This window comes from Pseudonaja textilis, chromosome 10, assembly GCF_049901715.1.
Source record: "Pseudonaja textilis isolate UNSWEBS1 chromosome 10, rPseTex1.2, whole genome shotgun sequence".
Classification (NCBI taxonomy): domain Eukaryota; kingdom Metazoa; phylum Chordata; class Lepidosauria; order Squamata; family Elapidae; genus Pseudonaja; species Pseudonaja textilis.
The window spans coordinates 19745883-19756287 of NC_141999.1; the positions used below are offsets into that span (position 1 = coordinate 19745883).

Genomic DNA, 10405 nt, shown 5'->3' on the forward strand with positions numbered 1-10405 from the left:
AGAAACATGAAGCAAGGTTGCAATGCTTATTTACACACATATATTTGTGTGTGCATGTATGTGTGTATATATTTGTGTGTGTGTGTGCGTGCGTGTATAGATAGTTATATAAATAAGATAGATATAGATATGTAGATATATATATGCCCTAGCTCTCTGGTGTGTGTGTGTGTGTGCGTATGTGTATAGCTACCTATCTAGATAGATAGATAGAGGTAGATAGATCGATAGATATTTCTTTTCTTAGATAGACAGATATACATATAGACATAGATAGATGATAGAAAGATAGATAGAAATGGATGGAAACTGAACAAGGAGAGATTCAACCTGGAAATAAGGAGAAACTTTCTGACAGTGAGAACAATCAACCCATGGAACAGACGTTGCCTTCAGAAGTTGTGGGAGCGCCAACACTGGAGGCTTTCAAGAAGAGATTGGACTGCCATCTGTCAGAAATGGTGTAGGGTCTCCCGCTTGGGCGGGGGGTTGGACCAGATGACCTACAAGGTCCCTTCCAACTCTGATTATCTGTTATCTGTTAGATGATAGATAGACAGATGATAGAGAGAAAGATGATAGATATAGGTAGATAGATAGATAGATAGATAGATAGATAGATAGATAGATAGATAGATGATACATAGATACATATAGATGATACATAGATACCGTAAATAGATAGATAGATGATACATAGTTGATACATAGATACAGATAGATATAGATGATAGATATAGATGATAGATAGATATTCAGACAGATGAGCAGGATAAATAGATGATAGATAGATATAATATAGATGATATATAGAGACAGATAGATAAAAGACAGATATATAGATATAGATGAGATGACCTAGCTTCCTGGAGAAGGCTGTATTTTTTTTGTGGGGGGGAGAGCGTAATTGAAATAAAGAGATGACCAGCAGCCAGGTGGAGGGACTCCATTACAGGAGCAATGGGACACTCCTGGAAGACGTGAAAGACCAGGGCAGAGATGGATGCTCCTGAAGAACATCAACATGGTCATTGAGAGATGAGACCGACTTGATGGCCTATCAGTGACCATTCAATCAATTCTGGATGGTTGAAAAAAGTTGTGAGTCTCCAGAGTCGCGAATCTTTGATGGGGGTTGAAGTCCACACACCTTAAAAGTTTCCAAGGTGGAGAAACACTGTTTGAAATCATCCTCCCACCTCAACCCCCAATTTAAGCAAAGTTAAATATTGTAATGGAATGTTTGCCTTACACTCTGGCACTCTTAAGTGGTTCAAACTCGGCTGCAATTGCAGGATTTGTTTGTTCTTCTCACTGTTTCTATTTAGGAGTTGAGTGAACAGAGGGGTGCTAAATACCAGTTTTACACCATCTTTCAATTACCATCCCACAGATTAAGATAATAGGGTACCTCAGCTATCAGCATATCCTGGAATTATTCCCTGGGCGCCGAGTACCAATGATTGGGCTTAAATCCAGCTTCATTCAAGCTCAGACTAACGTTAGCGTTGACTAACATATCTCCTAGACTATTTCGAATTGGTCTATTCTAAGTATGCTGATTCTGGATCCATTACACAGAAATTAGTATCGTTGGGTACAATATAGAAACTGTACTTCTGTTCAGCCTCATGCCAGTAGTCCTCAATTGGCAGTTTAGTGTCTGTTTAAAGTCCTAACGGTGCTAAAAAAGCTTCTTGCAATTATGACCGTTATAATATCCCAACAATCCCATGATCGAAATCTAGGTGCTTGGCAACCGACATGTATGTAACAAAGATTGCAGCATCCCAGGATTGTATGATCACCGTTTCCCAGCCAGCTTCGGACAAGCTGTCCAGAGAGGTGGGGCGGGAAAGCCGGATTTGCTTAACAACAACCACAGGATTCACTTAACAACCATGGCAAAAAAGATGGTAACATTAGAATGATTCACTTAACAATTGCTTTGCTTAACAATGAAAGCTCTGAAAGTTGTGATCATACGTTGAGGACTATCCGAGCTTCATTTTGCAATTCCAAATTTTTGGAAATGCTTTTATGTTCAGCTGGCAGAGAGAGACAATGAATAGTCACACCAGTCCTTAAAGCTCACATTAAACTTTTTTAAAATGCACCAGTCCTTCTACTTTGTGCTAACTCAGGGGTTGGCAACCTTAAATACTCAGAGCCATAAAGGTCCTAACCGGAAGGCCCCCATCCCAGTTCAGTTCTGGAACTGACCGGAAGTCTGCTTTTCCCACCATAGAGTCTCCTCCTAGCGCGGCATCCTTTTTCCTCTACCTATCCTAACTGAAAGCCCTATCAATTCTGGAGCTGACCAGAAAGCCTGCCCCTTGCCATAGAGTCTCTTCCTGGTACGCTGTGCTTTCCCGCCTGTTCCCCCAAACCAGAAGCTGCTCTCTAACTTGTGGCACCAACCAGCGACAGGGAGCCACAGGAAGAGGGGTGAAAGAGCCACATGCGGGTCCAGAGCCGTGGGCTGCTGACTACTGTGCTAATGGAAGCCATTTCTCCATCCTTCCAGTGTAAATAATCCATGCACTTTTTTTTAAAAAGAACCTTTTAAGAAAAAATCCTCCCCTTTCATATTTCTTCCCAGGGAGTGGGGTGCACAGCGCTCCTTGTCGCAGTGGCTGCAGATAAACTGGAATTCACCAGAGCAGAAAAACACGTCCATAATTTCATGATGGATATCCAGTGTGCCAAAGAGGTAAGAGAAACCCTTTGCTTGTTGGAATGCCAGATGGGCAGAGAAATTCGCTTTAGGAATATTTTTGTGTTTCAGCGAACGGGACCCAAAGTGACTATAGTAATCATTTCTTTCGCCTCTCCCCTCCTCTTCCTCCTGAGTAGCAAAGGAACTCAGAGAGATGGGACACTCCAGTTAGAGCTTGGGTGCTTCGTTTTTCAAAAGGCCAAGGAGTGGATAGGGCTGCACAATTTTGTTTTTTTCTGGCTGCTTTGGTGTAAGCTGGAAAGTGGGAGATCATGAATTCTAGCCCCCCTACATAGGCATGAAAGCTGGCTGGGAGACTTTGGGCCGGTGAGAAAATAAAGAAAAAGAATAAAGAAAGAAAAGATTATAAGGTGGCTTCTAATTATCTTCATGCATTTATGTTTTATCTGCTCCCTTTAAAACGATACCGTAGTTTCCTTCTTCCTGTCATCCCCACTTTCTAGTCACCAAATCCATAAACCGCAAGTTCATTTTATTATTATTTTTCTGCAGAAAGCCCATTATGGGTTTCCAGGCATTAATAAATGCAGTCACCACAATCTTTCTCTTAAGCAAACACATTCCTTTTGCCATCTCTCCCGTCATCTTCACCAACCATACTTCCACAGCAAGATCTTTTGTTTTGATTCCTGTGCAAGGCTGCTGACCTTATTATCTTAGCAATTCTAGTTTATTGATATTTTTAATCTCTCCTAAATGAAGTTATATTTGAAATGACTGTAATTCTTCCTGATAGTATCTTAGGCTGGTTTATGATCAAAATAAAGATTAGACTTGACTAGCAGGTCTGTTTAGTTTGCGTGCTCGTAAAATCCTTGGTACCGTGAAGATAGTCTACTCCAACACTGCAAGAAGTTGCAAGAAGCCACAACTATAATGTCTCCGATAGATAACACCCCCCTCTATTTAAGCCCCTTCAGTGAAGGAGAGTCCATGAACTCCCAAAGCAGATTATTCTATTGTCGAGCAGGTCTTACCATTAGGACACTTTTCCTGAAGTTCAGCCAAGATAATATTTCTTTGTAATTTAAATCCTGTTTCTTGTCCTGTCTTCTGGAACAACTCTGAACTATTTCTACCCTATCTTTATGTGGAATAAAAGTTCATGCAACATGTTGAACTTGGAAGTGGAATTAATTCCTTCTCTGAATTTGCACAATAGAGCCACACTATAATATCTCAGGAAGGCAGAAATGTAGGAAAGTTGACTTAGTTTGTTTTGTTACTCATTCCCAAGGGTGGTAGTTGTCAAATGTGAAATTTGGGTTGGGATGGGTTGGGTTGGGCACCTATATTTGTCCAGATTATTGACTTCTTCGTCAAAAATTACCCACTTAAGGAAATGTGTATGATCAGCCTTGATGAACTCAACAGTGTTCATACCTCAATTGTGTAGATGGTTTCCCCCAAAGTCTTAACCACATTTAGCCTGATAACAAAATTAGCCCATTTTTTTTCTAGGATGCACTATGGATTGAATTGTAAGCCACCCAAACAGAGTCACAGAAACGCACTGCCAACCCACAAAAAATACTAACCAGGCTTAGTGTAAAATGAAACCTTGCACATTTGCAGCTAGGTTTGCTAACCAATCCCGAGAAATTCTTTAAAAAAAAATCCTGTTATCAAATCCACCATGTTTTCATGGTGGCAAACGGACTCCAGCTTCTTGGGAAAAGAGTGGTCCTTCCACAGACGTAATTTTGAGAATTTCACTCTAGTTGGTTTGCTATGTTGGACGCCCATCAGTCAACATCTTAATATGGAAATTGGAAAAACACCCAACATGGCGCATTCAGCAGGGAGTGAACCTCTGAGCTCGATCCTTTTTTTTTGTGGCAATTGTCATGGCCAGGATCATAATCTATAGCAGTGGTGGGATTCAATTTTTTTTACTACCGGTTCTGTGGGCATGGCTTGGTGGGTATGGCATCACTTGGTGGGCGTGGCTTTGTGGGCGTGGCAGGGGAAGGATACTGCAAAATCCCCATTCCCTCCCCACCCCACTAACCTGCTTTCCAGCTCCGTTCTCCTGTGCAGGGCAACAAAAGGAGACCCAGCCAATCAGCTGGGATTCAATGGGAGGCAGAGAATAGATGGAGGCAGGGCCAGTCAGAGGTGGGATTCGCCGGTTCTCCAAACTACTCAAAATTTCTGCTACTGGTTCTCCAGAACTGATCAGAACCTGCTAAATACCACCTCTGGTCTGTGGATCAGTGGTGAAGAACCCCTGTGAGACGAGTGGGCAGTTTATGGCCTTTGGCTTCACTTCAGAAGTTATTTTGAACTTCTGCAACCTTAAACACTCAAAGAGCCATTTGGACCCGTTTCCCACAGAAAACACAGGGAGCCAATAATTTAACAATCGGTGTGACTGGGTGGGCGTGGCCAACTCGATGTCACTCACTTCCACCCAGTCCCCTCCTGCTCTGGAATGTGGAGCGGGTCTGCATCCCCTGCCATCCCCCTTACCACCTTCTCAGGCCAGGCGAGGAGTGACAGGAAGGGGAGGGGCCAGCCAGTGGTGGGATCAGCCGACAGGGAGCCGCATGAGAGGGCAGAAAGAGCCACATGTGGCTCCAGAGACACAGGTTGCCAACCTCTGCCCTAGAACAATCAGCTGTGAGTCTAGAAATCACAGGGAGGGGAGGAAGACGCTGGCGAAGACAGATGTGACTATAAGGAGGAGGGAAAAAAAGAAGTATCCCCTCTCTTCACTTCCCACCATTGGATGTGCTGCCTGGCAGACTTCCCTTGGGGAACTATAGCTTTTAACAGTAAAAGGATCGTCTACCCTTGCTCCACAATAAATAACATTGGTTTTCCTGGGCACCCTGCCTTGTTGCGCAGGGTTCAAACATACGTGCAAATCGTGATAGATTGTGCCTCCCCCCTCCCCAATCTTCTGTGGCTTCCTCTTGGCATTGCAGTGCTCCGATCAGCGCATCGAAGGCTGATTTGTTTTGTCACTTTCTTTACTAAAGGTTGCAATTATTAAGCCACATTCTCCCACACCCTGGAAAAAAAAGGGATTTTAAAAAAAAGGAAGCAGCATTGCCAAATTCTCTACTCAGTTTTAGGGAGGGTTAGTAGCACGATTGGTACCAGGCTAATCCCTGCTATATATATATATAGCTGATTAAAAAATACAGTCATTTCTCCCGGACATAAATCAGAAGAGATGGGGGATCACTTTGAGGGAGGGAGGCAGTGGTCTGTGAACAACCACATACACTGACTCTTCTTTTGCATTTCTTTTGCAAGCATTGGTAGCTTCATCAGAGACATGGTTTTACCATGAAGTTGTGATGAGTTTCATGCCATTATCCATCTAGTGACTTCTTCTTAGTGATAGCAATAGCACTTAGACTTATACCAGGGTTGTTGTTGTTGTTTAGTACTTTACAGTACGTGTGTGTGTGTGTGTGTGTGTGTGTGTGTACCACGGTGCCACCAGGGTTGGGCTTCTTCTCCTTCTTCTTCTCTTTCTCCTCCTCTTCTCTTCCTCCTCCTCTCCTTCCTTCCTCTTTCTCCTTCCTTCTTCATCCTCCTCCTCCTCCTCCCCCATTAAGCCACAAACAGCTGCTGTTTCCAAAGGGTGTGAGGCAGACGCAAGCCGTCTATGGCATTTGGGATGTCCAGCTCTAACTCCCAGCGTCTTTTTGTCATTGATTGTCCTAGTTGGGAATGTTGAGAATCAGACTCCAGCAACATCTGGAGGGCCACGGATCACCAACCCTTTCTTGTCCGTATTAGCTAACTTACCCTACTGCAGTATAGTACGCTACAGTGCAGCTTATTTATTTATTTTTTTTAAGCAAACTTAAGTTAACTCAAGCGGCAGGTTAGGGTGAGAAACAGCGATTGAGTTGTCTTGAAGATCATCTCTTCTTGACCAAATTTGCATGTGCCTCCAGATGAAATGCTCAGCTGCCAACGTCCTACAAGAAGCCTGGTTATTGCACAAGCACACCAAGAGGAAGGATGGGCAAAGAACACGCAAACACCACCGGCGGCTGCTGGCAGCCATTCACATGTAAGTTCTTACCCTGGGGGGCTGTAGAAGAGGGGTGTCCAATCTTGGCAACTTTTAAGACTTGTGGACTTCCAACTCCCAGAATTCCCCAGCCAGCCATGTTCGGACTTTAGGTACTTTGGAGAATAGGTTGACCCCAGGAGTGGGATTCGAATTTTTTTAACAATCAGCTCTGTGGGCGTGGCTATGTGGGCGTGGCCATGTGGACTGGGTGGGTGTGACTTCTCTTTTTTTGCAGCAATTCCCCCTGGTTTTGGGGACCTTCTGGGCCTCAGGATAGCCTCTTGGTGGGGCATTTTTGCTCCCAGGAAGTTTCCCTGGGGCCCAAGAAGGCAAAAAAAATGGAGCTTGGGTGGGGGGAGGATACTGTGCCCCTCTCCCCTTTTTTGTCTTCCTGGGCCTCAGGGAAGCCTACTGGGCGAAGCAGTAAGACAGCGAGGGGAATCCCGGCACAGCTGATCGTAGGAACAGCTGATCATCAGGAGAGAGAAAAAAAAAATACCTCAAGGAGTGACCGAGGAGGGAAGAATGACGTCGGGCATGCGTGATAAGGACAGACTGGGCAGGGCGGGGAGGGGCGGGGCCAGCCAGGGACACGATTTGCCGGTTCTCTGAACTGCGCAGAATCGTAACAACTGGTCCTATAGAACTGGTCCGAACTGGTAGAATCCCACCCCTGGGATTGATCCTCTCTTCCTTATTGGAACACTGCAACCATGTCACCCTACAGTCCTTCTAGCCGTTAAACTAGACGTACCCAATTTCCTGCCACCTTTCCTCATTGGCTTTAGCCTCCATCCTCCTAATCATCATTGTTGCAGGTTTCGCCATGTGAGGACAAAACACCGCAAGATCCGGGATCAAGTCAATACCATGGTGGATATTTCTAAGGTGGGTTTTCTAGCCAGGCCAAGAGAGGAAGCCCTTGCCCTGGTTTAAAAGAAGTCCCATTCTCCGACACATGGGGCACCTGAACTACAATTTCCAGCAACCCAGCCAGGGCAATCCAGGTTGCAGGGTCCTGGGAATCACAACCACTATCACTTCTCCATGACTGTCTTCAGCTGAGACGGAATAGTTTCTTCTGCCGTAGGTTGTATTTGCTGGCTGACCTTGTTTGGGGTCAGACGTTAGGCAGGATGGGTGACTCCCACCCTCTAGGTAAACATGGGAAGCTAAGGGACCCTCCCCCAAAAGAGAGCTGGACGGATGTTGTCCGTGAAGTCACCAGGAGTTGAATTCAGCTTAAAGGAGAATTGTAGTTCTGTCTTCAAGGAGCCAGGAGATCTCCAGAAACACGCCACGGACAGACCGACCAGCATGACTTCTGTCTTCTCCTTCCAGATGCAAATGATCATGTGTGACCTCAAATCCAGCCTCGAAATCTCTCATCAGGATCTGGAAAAAAAGATCGTGTCCCTGGACAGGAAACTGGACGAGTTGACCAGATTGCTTTCTGTCCTGGTGCAGTCCAAGCAACAGGAGGAACAGCAGGTGCATTGATGTTCAAGGACTGCCAGGTAAGGCTGGCCTTCTGCGGACCAGAGCCGGTGGTTCTTTTGGGGGGGGGTGACCTTTTCTGCTTGCAAAAAAATAAAAGCCAGAACGCAGGGAATGGCAGGGCTACAAGCAGGGAAGGTTACGGAACATGGGTTCAAGGAAAGGCCAAAGTAAATGAAATCTTTCACCGAATGCAATGTGGGAATCACCCTGAGAAACAGGAAGGGGAGGGAAAAGAGGCTGCCTAGGGAACGATCAGATAAGAGGAGTCTTGGCCCACAAGTTACATAACAGGCAGAGAAAGTGAATTAAAAATAATCAGGCAGTAAAAGAGATTGTGGGATATTTGACCTTGCAAGATTCTATTAATGCAGCCTTTACAATAAGAACGGGATTAGCTCATCTGGCCAGTTTCCTCGCTGGATCATTTGAGAAGTCCGACACTTTGCTGCATTTTAGAAGGGGCTGCAGTTCTAATGTATTTAGAACGGCCTTCTCTTGGATCGGGTAATTTACTTCGAATGGCAAATCTGTGCATCTACAATGTAGAATTTTAAAAAATAATATCTGCTGTATCCCACTCTCCCAATGCCGATCAGTTTGGTGTAGTAGTGGTTAAAGCACCAGGCTAGAAACCAGGGGGTTGTGAGTTCTAGTCCCACCTTAAGGCATGAAAGCTGGCTGGGTGACTTTGGGCCAGTCACTTTCTCCCACCTCACAAGATTGCTGTAGTGGGGAAATAGGGAGTTTAAACAGTTGGAAGGTCATCTAGTCCAACCCCCCACCCAAGCAGGAGACCCTACACCATCTCTGATAGATGGCAGTCCAGTCTCTTCTTAAAAGCCTCCAGGGATGAAGCTCCCACAGCCTGACACAGCTCTGTGTCAGAAAATTTCTCCTTATTTCCAGGTTGAATCTCTCCTTGACCAGTTTCCATCCATTATTCCTTGTCTGGCCTTCAGGTGCTTTGGAAAACAGCTTGACCCCCTTCCTGCTCTCTGTGGCAGCCCCTCAGATATTGGAACACTGCTATCCTGTCCGTCCCCCCCGGGTCCTTCTCGCCACTGGGATGGATTACTAGTAGGATTGTTCACCAACTTGAGTTACTGATAAAAATGATAAACGCGGGATATAAACGAATAAAAAATAAAGGATTTGATTTAAAAACAAACAAACTCCAATACCCGGGTTCAGCCTGGTAGGATTGGTGCAGGTAGATAAAAATGAGCATATAGTTTGACATTGATTGGAGCTGTCTAAATACAGAATTAACGTGTCATCTCTCTTTCGACTTTTTTTTCCCCCTCCCAGGTGGCCGTTGAGAGGATTTTGATCTCTCCTTTCATATCTGGCTCAAGATATGGACTTTTAGTACACCTGACTGCCGTTTTTATGGATTCCATAGGCCAAAGCAGTACATAGGGAAGAAAATTAACTGTCACTACAGTGCCACCTTGTGGTACCTTCAAGACACAACGAGCCTTATAACTTTCTTTTAGCATCTCGGAGGTGGGGCCAGAAGGCTGTTAAAAAACCTGGCTGGCAGTGGAGAAAACGATTAGGTTGGTGTGAATGTATCTGCAAAGACGCATGCCTTGGCAGTGTAGGGAGGAGGTCTTCTGGATGGAAACCACGTCCTGGTATCCTCTCTTTCCTGAAGGACAAAAACAACAACACTGAACTGTGGGAGGAATGGAAACGTACTTGAAACGGAAGAAAAATCTCACCGCTGCGGAATGCGAAGGTTCCGCCTTTGGTCTTGGGCAGAAACCTCTCCAGACGGGGCAGGAATCAGATCTGCAGGAAGCAGTTGGTTAACCTACTGCTCAGAAATTTCTCAAGGATGGAAGACGCCGTTCGTTTTTAATTTTGACAGCTTTGTCAGCCGAGTTTGGTGACTTGAGCTTGAGCGACAAAGCCTCCCGACAGGCTGGGACGCTTGCCCTGTCACAGGGAGTGGGTTTCGTTTGCGTTTGTTTTGTTTTTTTGGGGTGGGGTGGGGGGAAGGGTATATCTGGGTGAAATTCTCGACGCTACTTAAGAATCATACGACTTGATCGGAGGGATTTGGGAGTTCCAATCATGCATTTGGGTGCAAGAATCTAAATTAAAGCATCTCCAAACTGGAA

The 10405-nt window shown here is 45.1% G+C and overlaps 1 protein-coding gene across 3 annotated transcripts in view; it reads left to right on the forward strand.

Annotated features, from left to right (window-relative positions):
• The window catches only part of KCNN4 (potassium calcium-activated channel subfamily N member 4), a 46611-nt gene extending 36206 nt beyond the window's left edge, over nucleotides 1-10405 (forward strand). For all 3 annotated transcript variants that reach the window (XM_026718860.2, XM_087940031.1, XM_087940030.1), the window contains exons 5-9: nucleotides 2603-2713; nucleotides 6658-6776; nucleotides 7598-7667; nucleotides 8121-8296; nucleotides 9588-10405. In XM_026718860.2, coding sequence (XP_026574645.2) covers nucleotides 2603-2713; nucleotides 6658-6776; nucleotides 7598-7667; nucleotides 8121-8279 — 459 coding nt within the window. In that variant the 3' untranslated portion in view covers nucleotides 8280-8296; nucleotides 9588-10405. The remainder of the gene's footprint in view (nucleotides 1-2602; nucleotides 2714-6657; nucleotides 6777-7597; nucleotides 7668-8120; nucleotides 8297-9587) is intronic.